The following is a 26,005-nucleotide window of genomic DNA, read 5'->3' as shown; positions in this document are numbered from 1 at the left end:
TTGCTCTGGGGGCAGCAAGGCTTTGCTCCAAGAAGGACAGTGGGTGAGAGGTTGAGTCACCCTTCCACCCAAGCCAAGCAGACCTGACCCCGCCCTTGGTGGTGTCCCCCGGTGAGGTCAGACTGCCCCCGTCACTCACAGAGGGGCGTTGGCACAAAGGGCAGTTTGGGGACACCTTCCGGCAGAAGGGGGTCCGGGGCCCTAGCTCTGCCTACTAAGAACAGGCTCCTGGGGCCATGCTAGTGATTGCTAGAAGAATCCTTAAAATGGAGTCAGAATTTCTGTTGCCTCTTACGTGTTCTTTACCTCTATTTCTGTACTCACCAGCTCGCCGTGACTGTGCATTAATCGTATGAAACTGTCCCTAGTATGAGTTCCTATTCTGTACTTCTGTAAAATGTCAGGGTTATTTCCACTGTGTCACTGTTGTTTCATAGTGTCCTTGCCTGGAATTGTAGGTCTTTAGTGGTTATTTTGTGTTAAGGGGCCCCGGTTACCGGAAGAGCTCGGGCCCTGCAATTCAGGCACCTGCTTGCTTCTCTGCGGTTCCTGCGCCCCGGGTCCCGATGTGACTGGGCCTCCATCACAGCTGACTCCCCAAGAAAGCTTGGCCCTACTGGGAGCCTCTGCAGACCTGTGCTGCCAGACGGGGGCTGGGGCTCTGGAAGGACCTGGGCCTCAAACACACAACAAAATCGGGGCTGTTTCCGTGCAGAGGCCTAAATAAACACGTTTTCATTCAGTTCTCGTGTCCTTCCAGGGTAATGAAGCCGGGCATCAGTGGAGGTGAGTTCCTGAGGGTGTGATCCTCCTGGCACTTTGCGGCTGCTCAGAGATGAGACCTAAAAAAAAGTGGGATTAGGGACCTGAGGGCGAAGAGTCTGTCAGGCGCCTGAGCTCAACCTGGTGCTGAAGGAGAACAGCTGATGTTGTCACAATACGGTTATAATAGCCTGTTTATTCTTGTTCCCCTGTTTGCTAGAACTGAGTCAGTATCTAGAAAGACCAGGCTGGAGAGACCAGCTGTAAAATTTCCCTCCCACCATTTGCCACCAGCATACTTACCTGGGTTAGTACGTTCTTCCTCTAGAAGAGAAGGCTCTGCCCTCGGTTCTGTCTCCTGTGAATTACTCTAAACCAGCTCCCTGCCTGCCTTCAGTGGGGCATCAGCATTGCTGGAGGCCCAGGAACACAGGGATCCGGGTGTGGGGAAGGCAACCCCAGTGGAGGCTCTGGGCCCTGGGGCGACGGGGCTTGGCCAGCTGCCTGCGGGAAGGGCCAGAGTCTTGCTGCCCTTGGGGGCTGCTGAGAGCCGACAGCCGTGCTCCGGGCCGCTGCAAATACCACACCAAGGGGCCGTCGTGTTTACAACCGGGAGAGCCCCCGCCTCTGCTGGAGTCTCCCTCAGATAAAAATAGGGAGTGAAACTTGAAGTGTGCTCACGGCTGTCAGTCTCCCCCAAGTGTTTATACTGGTGAATCTGCCGTTGGGGCTGATGTCACACGAACTCATAGAGAACAATTCAGGAAGACGCGTAATGGGGTACAGCTAGTGTGTAGCACTTACTGTGTGCGAGGCACTGTCCAGACGCCTTCTGTATACGCATCCCTCATCTCATCACACCGTAGGCTGTGAGGAAGGTAGCATTTTGCAGACTGGATCGCTCGGCCCCGTGACTGACCCAGGCAGAGCCGGGTGAAGTCGGTACAGGACGCACACAGTGCCGCCCCCTCCACTCCCGTGTCCTCCAGCCTCAGCTTGTCCGCATGGGGCGGCGGGAAGAGAGCTGCGTGTCGGCTCCACCAAGATGACTTTCTAAAAACACGCACGAACGCCCGTGTCATCTGTGAATGTGCATTTGGTTATTTCCGGGAAATACGTGTCCCCAGATTTTTAGCAGTGACCCCAGGGCTGGGAATGTGCCTTTGCAAAGAGGGTAGATTCCAGAGCAAAGGGTTTCATCACTGGTACGTGAAGGGGGAGATCAGAAGAGACGGAGGAGAATAATGATGTTGAATCGACTGCTTTTCATTTCCTCCATATCAGCACTCTGATCAGTTCAAACGACACTGAGCCTAAAGTCGTGCTACTAAGATGTCCCTGCACATGGACCCTCCCTGCCCGTCTGGAAGAGCCAGGCTTGTGCTCCGGGATGACGTTCAGTGCTGCTCTTGGGCAACAGTCTAGCTGCTTCTGACTTGTACGCCTGCTGCTTATTTCTCCTCTACACTCGCATTTTATCACACTTCTCTGAGAGGCCCCGGGGATGGTGGAGCTGACGGTTTCCTTCTCTTACTATTGATGCTTTACAGCTGCCATTCACAGCAGTTGCCTGGCTTGGCCCTGGGTGGGGTTGGCAGAGGAGAGGGAGAGATAAGGGTCTGCCTCTTTCTGTCCTGACACTTTGAGCAGAATCACCCATGACAGGAGTTAAACACGGACATTCTTACCTGTCGGAGTTTGGGCAGCTCCAGATTCCACTCACGTAAAACGACGCTTAAATCCGGGCTAAGCGTGCATGTCATTGCAGTGAGCATTTTGGGTTCTGCCATGTTGGATCAACTTGGGTTGGGCACAGGAGCAGCTCGGGAGGCCTGAGCATGTCCAGGCCCAGCCTCGGGCAGGCGTGTCATGACAGGCCCTGCAAGCTCATAGAGGATGTTTCTGGAAAATGGAAAAAGAAGAAAGTTGGGGACGCGGAGAAAGAAGCAGTGTTTTTCCCCGTCGTGTTCCCATGTCTGCTTTTCTCCCTGGATTTAGTGAGTGGGCCTTCTGACATACCTGTCAGCCTCCAGCACTTGGCCTCTGTCCCCAGGCCCCACGCCGGAGGGCTGGGCGGGTGGACGGGGGCCAGCAGGATGAGCAGCATCTCCGTGAGAGAGAGACTCCTCTGTACCGAAGGACAGTGGAGGGCGGGGCACCTCTGCCCAGCACGCGGACCGTGTGCCCCACACGGCCCTTCCCGACGGGCCCTCCACGCGCTGCCCTCCGAGGTTCAGGATGCCTCACTCTGGTGGCAGCATCACTGCTCTGTCCTATTGACCTTGTCCATTGGGCCGCGGTCCAGCATCTGGTGTGCTGGTTGGCCTGATCAGTGAGAGGTGGGAGATAGTCTGCTGTGATTTCCAGGCAGGGCTCTCAGGCTCAGCACTGTTGACGTTTGGACGGATAGTTCTTTGTTGTGCGTTGTTGGCTGTTTGCAGTATCCCTGGCCTCTTCCCACTGGATCTCAGGACACCCCCCTTCCCAGGTTGTGACATTGCTAGGTGACCCCAGAGGAAAAGATCACCTGGTTGACCCACCACCATTCTAGACTAAAGTCAGGAGAAGTAAGGACAGGCCCTAAATGTAAAATTAGTCTCCATTTGATTGTTCCCTGTAGGAGACCAGGGAAGAGAGTGCGTGAGGACAAAGAAAGTGACACAGACCACACTGGACGGCAGGGCCTGCCCGCCCCTGTCAGGTTGTGGGCACACGCCTCCCAGCATGTGACGCTGTGTGCACGTCGGCAGCTGTGCCGGTACTGTGTGTGCTGTCAGACACCGAGGAAGTGTTTTAGAACAGGAGTCCGTTTTCCTGAACCACAGTGAATCGCCCTGCGCCCCAGAATGTGCTCATCTTCTGAGGTGAGCACAGCCTCGGAGAGCAGAGCTGGGTCTAAAGGGAACAAGGACAGATCTTGAAGAGAAGACGCAGCCTGTTATCCTTGCTGTCTTCGGTCATTCATCTCTCTGAGCCTCAGTTTCCCCATCTGTTAAGATCATAAAATGGAAAGAAGGCTCCCTGCTGCTCTACTTCGTGAGATTGTTGTCAAGAGCAACTAAGCTGAAACGTGTGGAAACTCGTTTATTTAAAAGGATTACAGGAATATCATCTATGATCATTGGTGGAGATTCCAGAAAATGCTGGCATAATCAGAGTGAGAGTGAGTTAGGGTTATTTCTGCTGACTGGGCGATGCATCCTGCGGGGTTAGGACAGGACGGCCTGCTGGGATGTGTTCCCAGCCAGCAGAGATTTGGGGAAACAGAACAGTGAGGAGGGCTGGCCGTGTCTGGTCCTGAGACAGTGGGCGTTGAATCTCTGCAGGGCTTGGCTAAATTTGGCCTTGCTTGTTCCTCAGCCTGCGTGGATGGGCTCTGAGGTCACCTGCTAACTCCACGACACCCTGGGGGCTCTTCACTGTAGCAACGGAAGAAAAGCAGTCCTGGATAGGTTGACATTAAGCTGAATTTCAGCACCCACGTGAGAGTCAGAGGACTGTGCAGGATTATAGCTTCTCTTAGGCAGAGGTAGGGTTACACGTGGGCCTAGGGACGGTGTGGCTCCCCACAAGCCCCCAGGGGCCCCGAGCCACCTCCCGGCCTGGAGTCAGCGCAGGGACAGTGCTTCGTGGGTGCCCGGCTGGCCGCTGGAGAGGGCTCTGAACTCCCAGCACCAGCCGTGCAGGCCCCCGTGCCCGGACGTCTCAGGGACCGGCTGACAGATGAGAGCGCAGGTGTGACGGGGCCGAGGTGCGCCTCAGGTGGTGCTTGTGGGCATTGCTGGAGGGGCTTGGCTCCTCTCCCACAGCAGATCTACATTGTCTGGGGGGAGGCCGTTGCGGAGATGCTGTCTTTGGAAGGAGCCTGTCTAGGGCCTTTCGTCGCGAGGTGGGTTTGTCCCTGTTGATCGTTGGATTATGGGCAGGGCCTCGCTTCCCACCTTCCACGGCTCAGAGGCCAAGCCCGCTCTGGGGCTGTGCAGCTGACCCCCCGAAAGCCCCTCGCAGCCAGCTTGGGACGCACTCTGGACTGAAGTGCCCCAGAGGGGAGGGGTGCAGTCTGAATGCGCATCTTGGAAAAGATCATCCTCTGGCGGTGCCTGGTGGGCAGACGCGTGGTCCTCCCCTCCCTTCCCACCTCTCCCCTCCGCGTGCTCGTACGGGTCTGGTCCTTCAGTGAGCGAGATGCTCCCTGGGGCTCAGCTGCTCTCCACGGTGAAGCGAGGACATGCGTTTAGAGCATCAGGTCGTTTGAGATGGTGGCTTTTCAGAGCCTTCCTCCGTGGAGTCTTGTAGGACGTTGGCATCTTCATAGGAATTTCTCTGTCCCGGGCGCTAAGGGAACGGCTACTGTCTTCACAGGTGGTGTTCCTGCCTCTTCTTGGGGTCTGGAACAGCATCGAGCTCCTTGAGACACGCAGAGGCCCTCAGTGTTGTGTGTCAAGATGAGGAAACTGAGACCAGATTATGTCCAACCAATTCCTTAAAAGTATAGTGAGGTGTTGCTCTAGTTCAGATACAGGCTGAGACCTTCCATCTTGATTGTTTATTCAAGACGCTTTACCGAACATTTGCTCTGCTGCACTGACGGCACCTGAACCACAGGAGGCTGGGAGAGCCCTGTGCGGCGGCGGACAGGACCCTCCAGTTTGGGGTGCACTCAGGAGGTGGATGGTGTGATGAAGGCGCACTAGAGCCCTGGGGGTATGGAGGGGCCAGCAGCAGCAGGCAGAGGGCCGGGCTGGGCTGACCTGTGGGCCACCCTTATCTTTACCCACCTCTTATTAAGATTTCAGAGGCTAGCCCCACGAGTGGGCTGGTGGACAGGCCCCTTACCTTGAGCTGTAGGGACCCTCCTGATCTGCCGACCGCACCCATGGCTCCCATGTGTGCACAGGTGTGTGCACGTGGGCGGCCAGGTGGGAACAGCAGAACTGCAGCTAGAGCTCAGCTCTGTGGGATTTAAGAGAAAACACAGCAGACCCCAGCGCTTTAGACAGCAGAGAGGTGGCCGTTCTGCGGGGTGACCCAGCTGACTGTTAAGGGTCAAGTCGAGTTTCATCTCTGAGATATTTCGACACATGAAAGATACGTTATCAAGAGAGCTACACGAAGCCCTGTTAAGGTGTTTTTTTTAATGGAGACTCAGGTACGTGCCTTAAAAGAGACCTCTTTGCCTGGGTCAGTTAGAGTGACGTGCGCCAGGATTTTCACCTGCCAAAAAGACACCTTTGGGAGATGCACTAATAGCAGCAAAAGTCACGTAATGTTAGAAAACTAACGTAACAGCACAAGTCCCCTGGGATCCTGCAGACGGGGAGCCAAGGGCTGTGGCGATGGACGAGCCCCTCAGCTTCCTGCGGGGACTCTGCGGGCTGTAGGCTCCCGCCTCCCTCCTCCCACCTGGTGGGTTTCCTGGGACGGTTCTGACTTGTCCCTGTTGCGTTTCCCCTCCTCGGCCTCTCGGTCACTGCCCGACTCTTGGTAATTCAGTATCTCCCCCTTGCGTCCGCGTGACCTGCTTTTCTCTGTGCCCCGCGTGAGCACGTGGTCCCCCTGGACGACGAGGAGACGCTGGGTGTGGAGGGGCAGTTCGCGATCCCGCCCCTCGCTGCACAGCCACACGGCCCCGGGTGCCGTCCAGGCCCGGTCTCCTAGGGCCTGTGGACATCAGAACCCTGGGTGGCAATAGCGCCGGCAGCGCCCAGCGGCGGGGCGTGCAGCCCACATCACAGTCCTGGATCAGTGGGTCGTCCCTGTTCCTTCATCACCTGCTTCCCGAGCAAACGAGCATCTGACACCCTCCTGTCCTGTGACCTCGGGATGTGCTGTGAACACTACCCCCTGACAGCAGGAAACCACAGAAGAGTCTATCGGAGGGTCCACGTGCAGGGGCCGGAGTCACCTCACTGAGGCAGTGCTTGGAAACTCCTTCCTTTGGCCTCCAGAACCAAAGCGCCGGCGAAGTGTGCGGTGTCCTCCAGAGGGAGAAATGGCCGTGCGAGGCCTCAGGCATGCGGCCGGCCCAGCAGTGTCTGCTGAGGCCCAAACCAGCTGTCCCAGGGCCCTTCTGAGAAGGCCATGGAAGCAGCCCCAGTGAGCCTTTCCCCCAAGGTGGGCCTCCTCCTCCCGCAGACACCAGACCCACTGCCCCGCCAGACGGGAGTGGGCACGGGGTCCCGGGCAGAGCGGCCGCCCACTCCTTGGACAGCTGAGCAGCAGCTCAGCTGGCAGCTTGAGTGGCAGTGAAGTGGGGGGAGTGGGCTGCTGCTTCCCCACGGGGCCGCCGGGCCACTCACGTCACGGGGCCCCTGTCGAAGGCAGCACCCCACAGAGGCAGCTGTCTCTGGTCCGGACAGCAGTCCTGCCCCGGGGTGGCCATGCGTTGCCGCAGAACTGCAGCAGGGACCCCCTCGCAGCCCCGTGAGGTCGGGGGCTCCTCGTGAGGAGGGCGACCTCTTCCCCAGGGTGATTTCACGCGTGTTGCCAAGGGCTTTGGCAGCGCTCGTCTGTCATCTGAGAGCGGGTTCTTCCGTGAGGAAAATATTTCCTTAAGGATGATGTATGGAGCTCACGCAGGCAGTGACTGTCCCAGAGCAGGGCCTGTCATTCAGGCTCAGAGCCTTTCTCTTATTTAGGGTGCCACCCAGATCCTGGAGCTGTTTCCCTTTGGTCTGTGGAGCTGGAATTGGCCTCCAGTGACCTGAGGTCTGCTTGCCTGGACTTAGGGAACAGTCAGCCTAGGAATGATCCCAAATCCCTCGTCCCAGTTTCAGCTGGGAAGCCCCTGTGTGTTGCCGCATCAAAAGCATGTGACGTGGAGAGTCTGGGGGTCTTGGCCTGACCCTGCTGGTTCACCCTGACTTTCCAAACTGCCCTTCTGCAGCCTCTGCTCTCCTGGGCTCCTCCGAAGCTGACGAGACAGCGAGGACCCGGGGGCGGCAGGTGGGGGTCCTCTGTCTGTCGTGGTGTCAGAACCACTGCCAAGGCCGCCTCCACCATTACTTCCTTCAGTGTCTTAATTTATCATCACCATCTGGTTAGTCTGGCAAATGGCCCTTTGCTCAGGACAGAGAATCAAGGATGCTGATTTTGTTGATTGTTTGTTTGTTTTAATTCCCCATGACATTTTAAGGTGATGGCCCAGGACTGCTAAGCACATTTTGGCAGCTGGTGAATTTTGGGTACTTGCCGAGCGTCCTCTGAGTGCCACCTTCCCTTTGGGAAACAGCCTCCATGGGGACCCGGCCCTGAGGGAACATCCCGCTTTCCCTGGTCGCTGAAAGTGGGTGGAAACCAGAGGGGCCTGGGGCCTGACCAGTGAGCGACTCCAGCCCTCCTGCCTTTTACAGCGTCTCCAGTGGGAATGTCTTAGGCCTCACGGCCCACAGCCTCCTCTCTGTGGGGACTGATGTGTGAATGATCTGAGTGTTTCTGGCTTCGTTTTTGTTGATTGTGGCCAAGCCCAGTATTAAATTAACATCTCCCCTCCCTAAAGCCCTAGACTCTGGGCTTGGGGTTGGATGGTCCCCTGCTCTACACAGCCTGTGGAAACTCCAGAGAATTGACGCTGCGAGGAGGGCAGGATGTCATTCCAGACGCCAGACGCTCCGCTCCAGGACATTTCCATGGAGTCTCTGTCCTTCGTCATGAAGGTCACGGTGGGGAGGACATCGTGGTGAAGACGCCCCTGTGGGGGAAGGCAGAGCAGGACTCCAAGGAAACGTGCCTTGGCGGCAGCACGCCAGGCCTCTGAGCAGACGCTGTGCTCCTGGGACTCGGGTCTTGGCCCCACCGCTCACCAGCTGTGTGACCTTGGGCAGCTTACTTACTGTCTCTGAACCTCGGTGATCTCACTTGCAAACTGTTACCTACCTTAAAGCTGTCGCCTACCTCCGTGTTCCTCCAGAGCGCCCTCCTTGGATCCCTGGGTGGGCCACGCGCCCCTTTTCCATGCTCCCGTGGTCCTGCGTGTGTGCTCGAGCCCTGATGCCTCTACACGCCTGGAACCATCCCTGTGAGGACTTTCTTTGCCATGCCTGGCCTGCGGCGCTCAGAGTAGAGAGCATTTTCGCCTGCGTTGCTTCCCCAGTTTCTCGTGGAATTCCTGGCAGACACTGTGCGTTTCCCCCAAGGGTCTTCCCATGAGTGTGTTCCTTCTCTACCTTGAAATTGCTCAGTCTGAACTGATGATGTGAGTTGTTTTCCCTGAAGTGACATCTCTTACTCTGTTTTTCTTCTACCATCTAAAAGAAATACTGGTCTTTATTCCAGATTCATGGAATTCCCCAAAACTTTGTGCTCGGGTAGTTGCCACCCATTTATTTCCCTTTCCGTTTAAGGGCAGTTGTCAAAAATACATGATGGGAAGGACAGGATCAAGTGGTACTGTAGTCGGGGACCCTTGGCCTTGTCTTTATCGAGATGGGTTTTGATGAGGAGAAAGAAGGAGGCCAGGAAGGCTGGTGTTTGGAAAGGCTGGCCCCGCGATTAGAGCCTGTGCCCTCGGAGGGCCTGGGGGCGGGTGTGGAGACTGTCGAGACCGTGTCCACCTGCTGTGCTCCCTGCCTCTTCCGTGCTGTCATCTGGAGACCACGTGCTTCCTAATTTTCCACACGCCCTCGTCCAGCATCAGAGCTCACACTTCGGGGGCCCTGAGCTCAGTGTTGAAGGATAGTCCGGGGGTGTCCAAAATGAGGCTCCCGGGGCACCAAGACCGGGACGGGCAGATGTGTGCACACGGCGCAGGATTCGTGCCCAGACCCCACGGTTATACATTTACCTGCATTTGTAAGTGAACACGCCCCAGGTCTTGCTTTTCAGAACGAATCTCTAGTGATTTGAAGGGTGCTGTTTGGTGGGAGATCCTGGTCACTGCAGCAGATGTGCTGAGACTTTATTCCGTGACTGCCTGCGTTCACAGGGTTATTTCTAATGATTTTACGAGGAGGTTTGGAACGTGCGCATGACAGAAGGGCCAGCCTTCCAGACGTTTTCTGCACAGCCTCTCGCGTCACAAAAGTTACTAAATCAGTGTTCCCACCCCGTCCTTCAGCGCTTCATCAGGGGGCTTCTGGGCTTCGCCTTAAGACCACCTGACACTGGCCGGTGTGACTTCACCTGCTAAACCTAGTGTCGGTCCCTAAAGCCGAGAGTGTCACTGAAGCCAGGTGCCTGCCCTGGCGGGACGCAAGGCCCTGTGCCCTGCCCCGCCCCGGTGCCTGCGTCCCTCCACCTGGGCCCCTTCCCTGTGCTGCTCGCTCTGCTCAGAGCCTCTTCCCGGCCTTCTGTGTCCAGTAACTGTCGTTTGCAATCCAGGGCAGATGGATGCAACAGACTTGTACAGGTGGGTGGTGAAAATGTTCCTGGACCTCAGCTGTATCACCTGACTCATAGAAGAGGGAGGCAGTGTGTACGGGGCACAGAGATGGCACCTGCACAGATGCGCGTACATGCGTGTGTAAGTCACTGCGTACTCGTAGTAACCCTGCGACGTGGGATTGTCCTTGTTCATGGATCAGGAAGCGAGCTCTCAGTGGTCGTGTGATTTTCCTAAGGTCCTTCAGCTGGTCAGTGGCGGAGTCCGTTGTCTCAGCGGGTCTGTCTGACTCTGCACCACATGTGACGTCCTGTCACAGTGGACACAGGAGAGTGGTCGGTGGGCCTCTTCTGCCCAAACGTGGGGTCACAATGTGTATTAGGAAGGGTAACGATGGAGATGGGGGAGGTGAGGGGCGCATGACGGCGACATCGGACACCTGAGTCCTCAGAGTCCACGAACCCATCGCAGGCCTCAGATTTCTCTTTCTTTCTTTCTTTCTTTCTTTCATTTATTTATTTTTGGCTGTGTTGGGTCTTTGTTGCTGCACGCTGGCTTTTTCTAGTTGCAGTGAGTGGGGGCTACTCTTTGTTGCGGTGTGTGGGCTTCTCATTGCGGTGGCTTCTCTTGTTGCGGAGCACGGGTTCTAGGCGCACAGGCTTCAGTAGTTGTGGCATGAGGGCTCAGTGGTTGTGGCTCGTGGGCTCTAGAGCGCAGGCTTAGTAGTTGTGGCGCATGGGCTTAGTTGCTCCATGGCACGTGGGATCCTCCCGGACCAGGGCTCGAACCCATGCCCCCTGCATTGGCAGGCGGATTCTTAACCACTGCACCACCAGGGAAGCCCAGTCCTCAGATTTCTTCGCAAAGGAATGATAGAGTCTAGAAACCGCCATCGTGGGCCTCCCAGAGCAATAATTGACCAGGCAGGGTCATCAGTGGATCTTGAGCCCCCTGACGTGGGTATTCTGGGAACAGGTAGTCCAGGGTCTCTCCGCATCCCCCCACAGATTACGTATTAATTACAAAGGGGAAAAGGTCTCTTTACCACAGAGACGTGGGTGGGCACCAGCTCAACCAAGCCGTCCAGCTGGTGTCACCAGGACCGAGGGGGCCTGACTGTCCTGCGTGGGTGCAGTGGGAGGGGCCTGGAGTCGTCCACAAGGTGTTCCCGTGGAACAAAAAGTCTTGCCATGAATCTAAACGTGAGACAGACAAACCCACAGTGTGAGAAGCTCTGCAGAACGGCTTACCTGGACACCTCAGTAAACCAGCCAGATGCAGTGCCCGAACCTCGACTGGGTCCCGGACCATGGGATGCGGCAGCAGGTCCTGAACTGAGCGGGTGGGGACATTGGGTCCTGGGCCGTTTTGTGGGGGGCAGCGGGTCCTGGACCTTGTCGGGGGGCAGCAGAGAGGACTCCCTTCTCAACAGGCTGCTTTCCCTTGAGGGCCAGTCCTGCCCCGGCCCCCCGGCCAGTGTGCGCTGCTCCCCAGGCTGTCGCGCCGCTGTAGGGCAGATGTGGGGTCTTTTGTCTCCTGCCCCCTCACACCAGAGGCCTCTGGGCTCTCCCAGCTGCCGTGTCCGGCTCCCTGGCCTCGTGGGACGGCCGCCCCTCCTTCCAGGGAGAAGTTCCTTCCCTCGTCACTGTCGCTGATCCCAGAACTTTGCTTCTTGCTTGTCGTGCAGGCCCGAGCGTGAACGGCCTGGAGGAGCCCAGCATCGCCAAGAGGCTGCGGGGCACCCCGGAGAGGATTGAGCTGGAGAACTACCGCCTGTCGGTGCGGCAGGCGGAGGGGCTGGAGGAGGTGCCCGAGGAGACGCAGGCCGAGCACAACCTGAGCAGTGTGCTGGACACGGGCACGGAGGAGGACGCGGCCAGCAGGTCAGCCTGTGGGGCTGCGTCTGCAGCGGGCAGGGGAGCGGGGCCCCGAGCCCAGCGGCCTGGGTTTGCATTGTGACCCGTGACTGGGCGGGGCGTGTGACCTCTCTGCCTGTCCCCTCGTCCGTGTGAGGGGCGGCAGCACCAGGGCGTCCTGAAGAGTCGTGCGAGGGCCCCGGGGTAGAAGGTGCTTGGGACAGAGCTGGGCACGTGTAGGCGCTTGTAGGCGACGGCTGCGGACTGCAGCGTCCGATGCCTCAGCTGGTCGTCCTGCAGGGCCTGTGAAATATATAGGGTGTGCATCTCGCCCCCTCGTGGTAAGGAAACGATGGTGACCAGGCCTAGGATGGAGGGTTGACTGAGGTTCAAGCCCAGGGTCTCTGGTCCACGTCCAGGGCTCTCCGTGTTCCCTGCCACCTGGTGCTCCAGCTCCCCATCTCGTTAGTCAGAAAGGACCAGTTTGTTTGCCTTAATTCAGAGATTCAGTACTTACTGAGCGCCTACCAAGACCTTAACCCTGCTTTTCATTGAAAAGGAACAGAAAAAATGTGCCCTGGGCTGGTGTTTACAGGTGTGTCGGGGGAGGGGCTTCCACAGGGAGGCGACCGTGCCCCTGTAGGTGGGTTCCATGGAGGCTCTGGGGTGACTCAGCCACCGGGTCGCTGTGCAGTCTCGGGGAAGCTGTCTCATCTCTCTGGGCTTCTTTTTTTCTCCCGTGTGTGGAAAGGAGCAGAAACCTGCATCCCAGGGCCCCTCGCAGTGCGTGGTGCCGTCCGGCTGAGCCGCGTGCACCTTTGGGGAAAGTCTCTGTCCTTGTCCGCGCATTCCCGCCACCCACAGGCCTGCCTGGGTCAGTGCCCAAGTCAGGGCTCAGCAGGAGACCCCACGGGCTGGAAGAGAACAGGGCAGGCAGGTGGAGTGGAGTCAGGACAGGCGGACCCCCGCAGCCCCTCTTGTGGAGCCTCCCCAACCAGCGCCCTCAGGACGCAGCGCTCCCGAGGTGGGGCGGAGTGGTCCTGCAGGAATAACGTTTCCTGCGCTGTGATCTGTAAACCGAGGGATCGTGGGGCAGGAGTGGAGGTGATGTAGCCTGGGCTTTGCAGGAAGGCGGAGTCACAGCCTTCGCGGCGGGTGACGTAGAAGGATAGGTCAGTCAGCACCCAGTGGTCCAGTAAATGCCCCAGCGTACTCAAGTTCCCATTTGAAAAAGCACTAAGTGTGGATGCTACGGAAAGTGTAACGATGGTCTCGTCAGCGTGCGGCGCCAGAGCAGCTTGTCTCTCTGTTCCTCCTGGAAGCCGTAAGATGCCTCCGTCCTTCCTTGGGAAGTCATCAGACTTGAAGATGAGAGATGACAGGGTTTCCAGGAGCTGACCGGTCCAAGCGGGGACTCACCCTCCTCTTACCTCGGGCGCCTGCGGTGCAGGCAGCGCGCGGGGCGCCGCTGGGACGTGACTCTGCAGGCAGACAACCCAGACTTGAGGCCTGGCGCCACCTCCTGCTCGCTGGGGGCAAGTTTCTTACGCTCTCTTGCCCTCCCTTCCTCATCTGCAAAGGACACAGCGCCTCAGAGGTTTGCTTTGAGGATTAAACCAAATAAAGTAGTGGGCACAGTGTCTGCGCCCGGTGGGCAGTTGCTGTAATCACTGTCTTACCTGTGGATCCAAGCACAGCCCAGGCAACCCTCACTAGGAGCGGCAGCGTGGTGATTCCTGTTTGGGTTTCCTTGAACAGGTGGTTTAAGTGCCAGAAATCGGGCTTGCCTTGAATTTGCTCTGGGGCCGTGGTGACGAAGCTTCACCTGCATCAAAATCACCCGCCGGCTCGTGAGAGCACAGACAGCTGGGAGGTTTCTGTCCCAGTCCGTCTGGGGTAGAGCCCAAGATCTGCATGTCTCAGAAGTTCCCGGCTGGTGCTGTGGTCTGGAGACCAAACTGTGAGAACCACTGCTCTAAATTTCTCAAATGTCCCTGATGCGACACGTGCGACACTTGGTCGAAGGATAATTCCTGGCCCCGCTCCTGCCAGGGTCTCACTCAGTGGGCGTGAGGTGGAGACCAGGAACACCTGTTTTGACAGATACCCAGGCGATTCCCATCATGTTCGCGGTTTCCTTCACACAAGCAGAGAATCTTGGCCGAGGCCTCATCAGCTCCATGACCCTTCCTTGGAGGGGCGGGAAGGGGCATCTTCCAAAGGGGGCCCTGGAAACAGTACTTGAATTTTCTCTGGGAGAGCCTGGGTGCCGGGGCAGGAGAAGGCTGGTCTGGTTTCCGTGTTTTCTCCTTCCTGTGTCGGAGAGGGCCGGAGCCCAGGTGTGCTTCCCAGACGGGCAGCCAGGGCTGCAGAGGACTCCCTGAAGGTCACAGGAGACAGGCCGGCCAGCCCAAAGGGTGACAGCGTGAGGAACAGCCCCTCCTGCGAGGCACGCCTGACTGCTCCCCTCGTCACCCTCCACCCGCAGGGTGCCGGCCTGAGCGCGGAGTGGTCTCCACCGCGTACAGATCGCAGGACCCGGCAGGTCTCCTCCACAGGCGGCTCAGTGCTTACAGGGTGGGCGGGACCTCGGGACGGCCGCGCAGGACAGGGCATTGCTCGGAGACGCTCTGATTACCAGCGGGTTAACTTAAAAGGGAAGCCACCAGCAGCTTCAGGTGGTGTCCATCCGCGGCGGCTGCCCGAGTTCCCAGATCGACTGCGGCAGCCAGGAGCCGGGTCGTGACCTTCCTCCTGGGTTTGACGGGGTGACCTGATGTGGCTGGACGCTGGGGGTTCCTGACTTCTCACCCAGACCATCCCACCTCTGGAAGCCCGGCCTCCTCATTTGTGGGAACAGGGATGATAACAGTGGCTGTGCCCTTGAGCTACTGTGTGATCAGCTGAGCTGATCCATGTGAAGTGCCTCGTGCTCCAAGCACATCCTCTTCCCTGGATCTGCCCCTCTGCTGGCTCTTTTAAGTCTGGAGCAGACCTTGTCCCTTGAGAAGCTGCTCCGTTGACTTTGCATCCTCCTGCCAGCCCAGCGTGGGCTCGGTGAGAAGCTGGCGCCTGGGGAGGTCCGGGGAAGGCGCTGTGAGAGGAGTGATCGGGGCACAGCCAGCGGGGAGGCTTCTGCTCCGCGGTTCCAGCGGGACGCGCCAGCTCCGCCGATGGGCTTTGCTGAGGGGCTTCGCAGGGACCACCTCCCACCCTGTGAACTCGGGTGCAGCCTGCCTGGCCTTCCTGGTTGCGTCCCTCGTGTGCTTTTGCCCGTCTCGGCAGTGCCAGGCCAGCGATAAGAGAGGGTGTGGTCTGGGAGGCTGCCTGGATCAAATAGCCACACGGGGCAGGATGTAGTTACAAATGTGGAAACAGATCCCTGCTGTCGTGGAGAGCTAGTCTTGACGACTACATTTTCTGGCTCTCGTGTCTCCTGGGAGGCCGTGTCCTGAGGTCCCTCTCTCCTCCCTAAAGGACAGGGAAGTCGGTTGTCTTGTATTCTGTTCTGCTGTAGGGATTCTGCCCCCTGGACGTGTTCCAGGCTGTGGTCCAGGCAGGGAATGTGCCTCACACAGATCCTTTCTCCTGCCCCTCAAAGGCCAGACCCAGAGGTTCAGGCGCTGGGAGCAGCCCGAGAATATATCATAAGATGAGCCTTGAGTAGTGACCTCACACTGGGAATCTGACATGACGTGGGGAGCCTAGCCAGACCCGGAGGGCTGCTCTGAGGGCCTGTGGACGGTGATGCCTAGGGAGGAACAGCTGGCAGTACCTGTCCATCTCTCTCTGTCTTTCACCAAGGCAGGCAGGGTGGCTTGCCCGTGTCCCATCTCCAGAGGCGCGTGGCACTCCAGAAGGATGGTTGACCTTCCGCCCTGTTTTTATGCTCTGTGCCTCCCTTGCTATTCTCCGTGGTCCTTGAGCGGTCACAACTTCAAGTGGGGCCTCATCACGCTAGCTGCCCTCATGACATGGCACGGGGAGGGGCTGCCCTGAGCCCACCCCCCAGAGAGCTGCCCGCCGACAGCTGGGGCCCCAGTGTGCCTGGCCTGAAGGAGGGCAGGCTGGCCTCCCTGTCCACCTGAAGTGTCGCAAATCGACCTGAGGTTAGAGCTGAGCACAGGAGGCATTCTTACCCTGATTTCACGTTTGAAAGATGTTAAACGACACACATGGGCTCACACGTTGTCGTTAGTTAATACGAGTGAAGAAGTGAAATCACGACGATAAGGCACAAACCATGGCTAAGTAGACACGGAGGGCTAATCAGACTCCAGAAGACAGGCTTTCTGTGGTCCACATTCTTATGTCTTCCCACTTGAAACTGCCTCGTACAGACCCCCACCGCCCTGCATTTACCGGCCACCTTGTCTGGTCCTGGTGTTCGCATCTTCTCTCCCCTGACACTGAATATGTTTTCTGTGGCAGCTTTGTGACGTCTAGGAAGGGCACTGTGAGCAGAGACAGTCAGTAAATTGTAGTTGAATGAATGAGTGAAGTAGGAGTTGCCAGACTGAGCTGCCGGCACTGAGGAGCTGCTCTTTCTGAGTTCAGCGGCTGAGCTTCAGTAGGTGCTCAGAAACGTCTGCTGAATGCATGCATGAATGAGTGTGTAAATGTGTAAACAAGCGAATGGATGGCTGGAGGACCCGAGTGTAGCAAAGCGTGATGCGGTCAATAAAGTCTCACTCCACTAGGGGTACCCACTACAAGCCGGTGTTCACACCCCCTTCCCGGCATGGAGAAAGGCTACAGGACAGAACCCACTGGCGGGGCTGTGCTCACAGCCCTTCTCCGTTACGGAGCGGAGCGCGGAGGCCAGTCTGAGAAGGGTGGCTCCCGTCCCCGCGGGCTCAGGCAGAGCCACTCTCCTGGTGTTAATGTGTGACGACACCCACCGAGCCTTGGGGTCCACGTTCCCTGTGGAATGTGGTTGAGCCCGGTCTCCGGGTCGGCTGATGCTGGTGACCCAAGGCCTTCACCCCAAACCACGCTCTTAGACTCTCCATCCTGACCGGAGGCCCCAGGGAGTCAGGCCTCCCCGTCAGGCTGGGCATCCCGGGGCTTAGGGTCTCCTCCCAGACACGGGCGGCCGGGCCAGGCTCTCTGCGCAAGGCGGGCGCTCTTAGCCCCGGGAGCAGGCGTCGGGGCCCTCGCGCAGCGAGCGCCTCTCCGCAGGGTGGGGGCTTGTCCAGGCGCCCTCACCCGCAGCGCTGCACACTGCGCTGTGGGGTTTGGGAGCGGGGCCCGGGGCCCCCTCTCCTGCGAGCGGCACCTCCGCCAGCCCGCTTCCTGCCGGCGGCCCTTCTTCCCACCCGCGATCCTCCGACGAGACGGTGCATCCACGGGAACGGACGTGCTCTTCACCCTCGGGCCCCAGGGTCGTGAGCTTCGAGCCTGTGCTTGGCGGGGCTGCCCCGGCCCGTGTGACCCGTCTCGCCCCCCATTCACCCTCTGTGCGCTGGCCCCAAGGTGTCGTCCCTCCCTTCCCGCCCGGCGGGTGCCTTGCCGGGAGCCTCTGCTTTGAGCCGCCCCCTTCTCCGTTCTGTGGCCCCCTCACTGGGTTCTGTGGTCACTTCTGCAGCAGTTCTGAGTCCGAGATGGAGGAGGAGGAACCGCCGCTGCCCCCCTCGGACCTGGGCGGCGTTCCCTGGAAGGAGGCCGTGAGGATCCACGCTCTTCTGAAAGGAAGGAGTGAAGAGGAGCTCGAGGCCTCCAGGAGCTTCGTGGCTGGGGAGGAGGACGCGGAGGACGCGGAGGACGAGGAGGACGAGGAGGACGAGTCTAGTGAAGGTCAGAGTAAAGCCTCTCCTCCCGACCCGGCCTGAGTATGGGAGGCTTCTGTGGCCGGGGTCACGTGGCATGCCTCCCGCAGGCCCCAGGGGACCCACGAAGGGCTGTCCGGGTAGAGCTGCACGCAGAGGCAGATGAGGGCCTCCTCCAGGTCAGGCCACTCGTCCTATCCTGTTCCAGCTAAAGGAACAAAGGGAACTTAGCTTTCTGGGGGTTCCCTGGCTCCTGGTCCTGGACGTCGGAGGCTGCCGAGCATTGAGGAGGGAGGGCCCCCCAGGGGGGGTCACCTGTGGTGCGTGGTGACGTGCTGGGACCCGTGTCCTGGTAGGTCGGTCGGGCTGGCTCTAGATTCCTCTTGTCTCACACTCGAGGTGTTGGGTCCTGTCCCGTCCGCCTGTGTGATCCCGAGTGGTGAGAAGAGCTTCCTGGGCTCCTTCTCTGGCCTTTGTCGGAGAGTCATTCTCCCTGTTCCGGCTGCACCGGGCCTGGAGTGGTGAGCAGGGCCAGGCAGGCAGAGACCTGAGTCCGCGGGACCTCGTGTCTGCTCAGGCCGTGCTCTCCCTGTGGGGTGTAGACAGGACGAGGAGGACATGAGCCGTTAGCCAAGGAGCCTGGCCCATGGGGCTGGCCCTGGAGGGCTCTGCGCCTTGCAGCTTGTCTCTCTGTTCCTCCTGGAGTTCCCTGTGCTCGGCGGCCAGTCCCAGCCCAGGCTCGTGTGCTCCAGCTCAGTGAGGGCCGGGCGCTGACCGGGCAGGGTGCGCATTACCCGTGGTCCTCAGCTGGCAGTGGAGCCCCGAGCTGGCGGCTCTGACGAGGTCGGGCGGCAGAGGTGGGGCCTTCCTCGGGCTCCTGGAGCCCCCGTGGCCCCGGTCCTGCTGTAGGCCTCCCTCCCACCCGGAGGTTGGGGTGGGACCCCAAGGCAGCACGTGGGGCCTGCACACCGCCCTCGTGTGAGGAGCGGGGGGGGGATGGCGTCCGGGGCTGCTTCCTCCGCCGGCTGTGTCTGTAGAGCCGAGTGCCCCGGCGTGAGTCAGTGGGGATCGCGTGCACAGCCCGCCCCAGGGAAGGCCACTCGGCTTGTCTGTAGCTCCAGACACAGCCAGGGGTCGGGGCGTGCCCCCTTTTCAGGAGAGCTTGGGCCTGCTTCCCTCCCGAGACCTGATCTCCTGGACGTGGAAGTAGCGTCCGGCTCCAGCCTGCGGGACGGGCTTGGAGCGGAGGAACCTGGGGATGACTCTTCTCTCTGTCCTCTCCTCCCCGTCTCCCCCCACGCGCTGCTTTGCTGTGGGTGTGGAAGGAGAGTACTGGCCCCGGGACAGAGAACTCCTGCAAGGCCAGCCGCTGGGGCACCTGCCAGAGGAAGAGGACATGGGTACACGTGAAGGTACCTCTGCCCACCTCCACCCCGGCCCCTGGCAGCCGTCCAGCCGCCCCCGAGAGCAGGTCCCCCGTGGAGAGATGGGGTTTCCTAGAGCTGCAGCGGCGGGCGAGGCATCCAGCCCTGGGCGCCCCTGTGCCCCTTTACCATTTGCTGCCAGTCCCTCATCCGGTTACGACTCAGCTCCTCCTCTGATGTGAGCCGAGCACCCCACGTCACGGTCAGCTCTCAGAAGTGGCGGGGCCAGCACAGGCGCCCGGAGCCCCTCCCCTGTGCCTGGGCGATGAGTCCCCAAGGCTGCGTGCACTGGCGACACGCAGGCACGCCCCAGGGAGAAGGGTTGCTGTCTTCCCCTGCTTGCCTGGAAGGTGGAGAAAGGGTCTGCGTTTCCTCCTTGACTTAATGTCTTCGTCCGAAGACAGTTGGGCTCTCTGGTGGCTGCTGTGACTCAGCCCCGTCCAGCACCGCCAAGGCCCCTCGACCCTAGAGGAAGCCCTTAAAGGCCAGTGGCTCCCAAGAGAGCACACGGGCTGCGACCCCACGCCCAGCACAGCCCCCATCCACGTTCGGTGGCCTTAGCGGTGAGTTCTGCCCACGTCACGTTCCCTGTTGCTTGGAGACTAGGAGGTTGTCGTTTTTGTGATGAAGCCAAAGCCAGAGCCAAAGCCAGTTGCCCAGTTAGACTGCAGAGAGTCCTTCTGCTCAGGTGGCACCTGCTCTTGCTGCCCGAAAAGCCACCCTCCCTCCTGTAGGGTCCCCTCCCCCAAGTTGCTGGCTGTCCCTTATTTTAACCCAACTGTGTGGCATGGTCCAAGCACTGATTATGGGAGCCCTCGGGGCAGGGGTGCGTGCAGATTCCTTGGGCCCCGAGAGCAAGAACAGCCTGAAGGCGGGGCCCCTGATGAGTTCTCACCTGGCTAAGAAGCCGAGTCTTATGTCCAGGGGGGGATCAGCGGGGCACCAGTAGAGTGTTCGGGAAGAGGGCTTTGACCTCAGAAAGGGCAAAGAGGGATTGACTTCTTGTTCCCATGAATTCCCAGAGCTCTGGGGTCTGCAAGACAGACTCCGCTTCCTCCCCACCGTCGCCTTCCCTGACCCCACCCCCACCTCAGCCCAGTACGCTGCATGAGGCCCATTGTGGAAGGGGATGTTTTTCTCTTTAGCTGCAGAAGATAAAAACTAGAAGCCCAACAGCGTCACTGTCTGCTCCGCGTGAGCCGGCTGGTTCGTGGCAGGACTGCCCTGTCCCGCCCCACCTCTGTGTCCACGCGGCAGGTGGCCATAGGCACGGGCTGTGTGGCCAACAGAGCCACATCCTTGGGACCTTGGGAGGCTGGCCCTGCAGAGGCCAGTTGTGACCCGCTCTTTTCTCCTAACTGGGCACTTGGGTCCCTCAGTCGCAGTTAAGATGAAAAGAGCTTCAGAAAGGAAGGTACTTTCTGCATCGGAGGGGAGTGTAGGACTCTCTTCATCCACATCGACAGCTGCATGAGGCTTGAAGGGACTGAATCAAGTTGAACGAGTAGAAGTCGGGCGTGTGTGTGTGTGTGCACGTGTGTGTGCGTGTGCTTATTCTCAATTCATGCCTCTTTCTGATTCAAACTGATCCTGGCAAATATGGTAACTTTTCCTTCTGTTTCCTCTCCTGTGGTGTTTGATCCTTCCTTCCCTGGACTGTTTACTTTCTCCTTCCTTCCTTCCCGTCATCTCTCCCTTCCTCATCTCCTCTGCCTCTCGAACCTGGTACACTAGCTGGGAGCCCAAGGCTGCAGCAGCTCGTAAATCCAGCCGATCCCTTGGAGATCCAGGCTGACGTGCACTGGACGCACATCCGTGAGAGCCAGGAGGAGCGAGTGTCACCGGCCTCTGAGTCCCCTCCTTCCAGAGGTAACTCCTCCGGGTGCAGGGTGCCTGGCACCTCTGTCCCGCTTCCCCTCGGGCTGCTGGGGACTCTTCTGTAGGGCGGGGCCCCCAGGCTCCTCACAAGGAAGAGCCAGCGGAGCTCGTCAGAGGCTATGTGAAGTCTCGGTGGGTAAGAGGTGGGCTGTTGTCCGCTGACGCGGAACAGTGAACTTGACGTTGGGAAAACCAAGAATTTGCTGACTTCGCCCGTGTCACTAGGCAGGGTTCTTCCTTCTCCACTTGGAGGAATGTCCTGTGCTTTTCCTCGTGCGGTGTGTCTCGGTGTGAGTGTGCACGGACAGGATGGGGTCAAGGTACCATATCTTGGGCTGAAATGAAGTTTTGAGAAGAAATCGATATCAAGGAGGCCTCTGAAGTAGCATCGTCACAGCTCTGGGTTTTAGGGGAGGCGCTCTGCATCCCATGGCGGGGTGATGATGAACCTTGTTCTGGCTGCTTTTAAGGAAGGAAAGGAAAACCTGGAGGCCGTTGGGGGCGTCCTTCCCGTGCCCGCCCTCGGCGTGCCCGCCTTGGTGCTTCACCCTCTGTCTCTTGCTCACCTGTCTCCATGTTTGCACTCGGTGCCTGCTGGGGACACAGCCTGCAGGATGCCGAGGGCACAGAGTGGGTGGCCCGGCCCTCATGGGAGTTAGACACCTTCGCCGCAGGCAAGGCCCACCTCTTTAACCACGTTTGCAGCCGCGTAAACACCCAGCAGCTCTGCAGGAGCTGAGAGAGAGCCTGCTGACGGGGGACGCCACCTTGGCCCCCCCGTGCTCTCTCTCCTCTCCCTGGCCCGACGCCCCGCTTGTCCCTGGTCGGTGCCGGACGGGCCTCGGGCTGTAACGTCGTCCGTCTCTCTTCCGTGTGGACTCCAGGAGGACCTCCGCTCTCCTCGCCGGAACGCTTACTCCTGTGTAACTTTGTATTTATCGTCTGTTTCAAATTCAGGGCCCGACCTTCCCTCCGTTCGCCGTGCAGCAGTGCAGGCCTGGCTGGAGTCGGTCTCCGGAGGTTGTCGGGTGATGTTCGTTCTCTGCCCGCTCACCATAACCACTCTCTTGGCAGCTCTGCTGGTCCCTTAACCCTGGACTTCCGGTGCTGCCGCTAGCGCATGCGCGGCGGAGGGCGGGGGCACGTGCATGCCTCGCTCAGGCCGCCGCCCTTGCATGGACCAGACACGCACCACGCGCCCTCCTGGGAAAACCAGAGCAGAGCAGTAGTGCAGTCGGGCGGGGGTGGGCGTCGTTTTGTTAGTAGAGATCAGGTGAAACCAAAGCCAAAGGACCGTGTGCAGCACTGAGGCTCAGAGTCCGCAGAAATGAGGCTGGACAGTGGCTGGGTGCGGGGTGGAGGATTCTCGTAACAGTCAGCAAACCTCCCGGGGTGCCACGGCTGAGGCAGTCAGTACTGGGGTGAGGGCCAGGCTGGGTCTGCAGGCCGAGGTGCAGGGCTCCGCAAGCTCTCAGGCCACGAGGGAGCCAAGAGCCCTTGCTTGTCCTCAGTGCACTTTTCGGAGGGGGGGTGTTTCTCAGCGAGGGGCTCTGGCATCCGGGCAGGACGTGGGACAGCCTTGGCCCCCACCGGTTGTGAAATGCAGAAGGGCCGGGTGCCCCTTCCGGGCGGGCAGGATGGTTGCCCCGCCAGCTGCCCGTTGTCCTCCTTGGCTCACAGGTCAGGAGGCACCTTCACGCCGAGCTGTAGAGAGGGCTGCGGTCACCCTCTCCTAGTTAGTTTTGTCCCCAGGACGGTTGGACGAGGCTGAGGTATCGGGACGTCCCAGCGGCCGCCGAATAGACCAGAGCTGAGCGTGTCGGCGCCGCCTGCTTCCTTGTGTGTGGCTGCTTCTAGCACCCGCTCCGTCCTAACTTGGATTAACCCCCAGTTCCCTCCCTCAAGCTATGTCTCTTTCAGCGTTGCTGCTGCTGCATTGATGCTTGTCGTGTATTTTGATACGTGTGACAGTCGTTCCTTTCAGGGCGCCGTTGAGGACCGTAGACTCCTAGCCCCGAGTCTGCGCAGATGTTTCTCTGAGTAGGAGAACCACTGGGGGCCGCAGGGCCAGGTCTGGGCTTGGGCTGCTCTAGTGTCCTGTGTCTGGAGCCACGCCAGGCTGGGGAGTCCATGTCACGCTTGCTTCCAACGGACTTGCCAACACAAACGTGTAAAATTGCCTCTCGATGCCCGGCCGCTCACAGACTGATTCTAGCACGCGTGTGGGCCTGGCGGGCACCCGCCATGGGGCGGGCCCGGGTTCTGTCCCCATCAGCGGCCAGCTCGCTGTCCCACAGAAAGCCCGGGGAGGAGAGGCTTGTTTGCCTCAGAAGCCCCCTCCCCTGGTGTGTGATGAGTGAGCAGCAGTGCTGGCGCACAGAGGTCTCGGTCTATGGAAGTAACTGAGTGCTCTCGCCAGGACTTCTCCTGGCAAATGCCATCGTCACAGGAGGGCGTCCTGGCCCTGCCTCGTCCGTCCCAGACCGATTTCATAACACTCTCCAGAGCGGGTGTGCACCATCACCTCGTCTTAATAAGCCGAGTGCACAGAAGGGGTGGTGAGGATACGTAACAGCTTAAGGAATTATTTAAAAACACCAAGACTCACCCACCTGCCACCTGGGTCAAGAAATACATTCCTTGCACCTAGAGGTGCCCACCTCCAGGCCATCACGGCTGTCTTGTCCCCAGTTTCCTTGTGCTCTGACCCTGTGGCCGCTCACGGTCACTGCTGGTTACTGCACAGCCCCAGGCGCCAGGGATGCAGCTTCACGAGGCTGGGCTGCTGGCCGTCGAGGGTCTCGTGGTCCTTTGGCCTGGCCTTGCGTTTCAGCAGGCTCCTCTGCTGCCCAGCCTGCCGGGCTTGACCCTCAGGCCAAGTATGTGCGGGTCAAAGGCCAGCCCCTTTCCTGAAAGGAGACCTGAGAAGAGCCCCCAGGAGCCCCGGGAGGAGGGACCCCTGGTCCAGGCAGCGCGATGCATCTGTGGCTGCTTCCTGCTGCCTTCTTGTAACCTGAACTGTAGTCTGAGTTCTTCTTGTGCAGGGTTGGGAACAGGTGTGAGAGTGTGTGTGTGTCTGAGTGTGTGAGTGTGTACGTTAGCCTCCTTGCTCAGGAGGAATGAAGCTTTGCTGCGTTTTGCGGCGCTGAAGGGCTGGTCTTGCGTCCAAAAAACGAACTTTCCACCTCCCCTCGTCCCTCTCTCTTACGCTTAAAAAAAGTACGTGTCTAAATTCTCCCAAGCGGGGCTGCAGCCCTGCTGGTCGGTCACCCCCCTGCACAAGGCACTGGTGCCAGGCTGAGCGGTGGGGCTGCAAACAGACCCCCCCAGCTGCCTGGGCTCCGTGTCTTCCCTGAAAGGCAGGGTTAGCAGCCCCCTCGAGGGTTAAGCGACTCGTGCACGCTTTGCAGCTGGGTGCCTTCCTGATCCGTGTTCAGGAGGCCCCGCCCAGCCCAGCCCCGCCCTGCTCTCGGAGACCTCCCGGCCCACCGACTCCCACCCAGGCAGGCTTCTCCCCTCTCCTCCTTGTGGTCGTCACGTGATAGCCCTGGGAGTCCCCTGCCGATGCGTCTGTCGTCTGTCTGTCCGTCCGTCTCTCTCCTCTTCCTTCCTTTGAACGTCTCTGCCTTGCAGTCCCATTTGACGAGGACGACCTGGAGGAAGACGTGGACTCGGAGCCAGCAGAGATAGAAGGCGATGCAGCGGAGAACGGGGACACGGGGGACACTGGCGCAGAGCTGGGTGATGGTACGGGGACCCCAGAGCCTCCCCCAAGCGTGGTGCCCGCCTTCTTCCTCCCGGGGAGGGAGCCGCAGTGGTCTGAGCTCAGGGAAGACGGAACGCACATTAAGACGAAAGTGAGGTGCTCAGAGGAGCGGCTGTTAGGGCTCCTGGTTCCTTCCTTGTTCTGCCACTAATCTGAAGGTGTGTCGCTTCACCCACCCTTTGGACATGGGCTGCACTCGTTAAGTCGTGGGGAGAAACCGAGCAGATTCAGGGCTTCCTACGAGGCCTTTAATTCAGCTGCTGCCTCTGGAAGCTGGTACGAGGAGGAGATGGTGTTGAGGGGGAGGGGCAGGGACTGGGCTGGGAGGTGAGAACGGGCGGGGCTGGGCGCTAGGAGCCTGGAACTGGCGGCAGGGGTGGCAGGGCCAGGAGGGCTCCGAGTCCCCTCCCCGAGGCTGGTCCTTCCTGTGGAGCCGTACGTGTGCTCAGGAAGGCCCGCACCCTCAAAAGAGAGGGGGTGCCACGGGTGTACTGGGGCTCCGCGTCACAGGGGATGCTGTGTTGATGGACGAGTCTCAGGAGGGGGACCAGTGGGCAGCGCCTGGCCAGGATGCAGAGCCGGCTGGACCTCACGCTGCAGCTGATGGCCTGGCGGCTGTCCTCTGAGGAGCCGGGAGCCTGACAAGGAGCACAGCCTCACTTGAGGTCTGTGCTCACTTCCCTCGGCAGGTCAGCACTGGTCGGACGACGTGCCATCAGAGACCGACACGGAGCTGCAGCAGGTGGAGGCGGGAGTGGGACTGGAGCTGCGGGTGTCTGAAGGCGAGGAGGAGCCACCACCGGCCTCGGCCTCGGCAAGGCGCCCAGAGAGAGGTCTGTGTGCGAGCCCCTCCCCTCCCTGCACAGCCCCTTCCCCTGTGGCACCTGTGCAGCTCACCTTTGGACCTTTGGACGCAGATCCTACACTGGTGACACGGCCGAGGCCGGGATGCCCTGGGAGCAGTCCTGCTGCAGCGCGAGTGGGTGTTTCATCTTGCAAATCCTGCGTCTGTTTTCTCAGGTCGCTCCCAAGTCTCCAGCCCCAGCCGGTCCCCTGAGGAGCACTCGGTCCTGTCCTCCCCAGCCCACAGCCCCAGGGCACAGGTAAGGACTTGGGGCCCACTTTGGAGGCAGAGCTGATGGGACTCCTTAGGGGCCTTGGTGTGAACCCAGTTTTTTATTCCCTGTGCTGATGGGCTGTTGAAAACAGGAGTGGCCCTGGGGCTCCCGCCC

General features: G+C 59.6%; 1 protein-coding gene across 1 annotated transcript in view; it reads left to right on the top strand.

Annotated features, from left to right (window-relative positions):
- The window catches only part of MICAL3 (microtubule associated monooxygenase, calponin and LIM domain containing 3), a gene marked incomplete at both ends in the record, with an annotated part of 97,127 nt that overhangs the window by 46,683 nt on the left and 24,439 nt on the right, over window positions 1–26,005 (top strand). Inside the window, 7 exons of the mRNA XM_079715002.1 lie at window positions 11,769–11,964; window positions 17,525–17,733; window positions 20,864–20,998; window positions 24,641–24,754; window positions 25,463–25,592; window positions 25,691–25,752; window positions 25,794–25,876. Of these exons, the coding sequence (XP_079571128.1) occupies window positions 11,769–11,964; window positions 17,525–17,733; window positions 20,864–20,998; window positions 24,641–24,754; window positions 25,463–25,592; window positions 25,691–25,752; window positions 25,794–25,876 (929 nt within the window). The remainder of the gene's footprint in view (window positions 1–11,768; window positions 11,965–17,524; window positions 17,734–20,863; window positions 20,999–24,640; window positions 24,755–25,462; window positions 25,593–25,690; window positions 25,753–25,793; window positions 25,877–26,005) is intronic.

The sequence above is a fragment of the Hyperoodon ampullatus genome, assembly GCF_949752795.1.
Source record: "Hyperoodon ampullatus genome assembly, chromosome: 11".
Taxonomy (NCBI): Eukaryota; Metazoa; Chordata; class Mammalia; order Artiodactyla; family Ziphiidae; genus Hyperoodon; species Hyperoodon ampullatus.
Note: the sequence above shows the minus strand (reverse complement) of the source record. Positions and strands in the feature narration are given on the sequence as shown.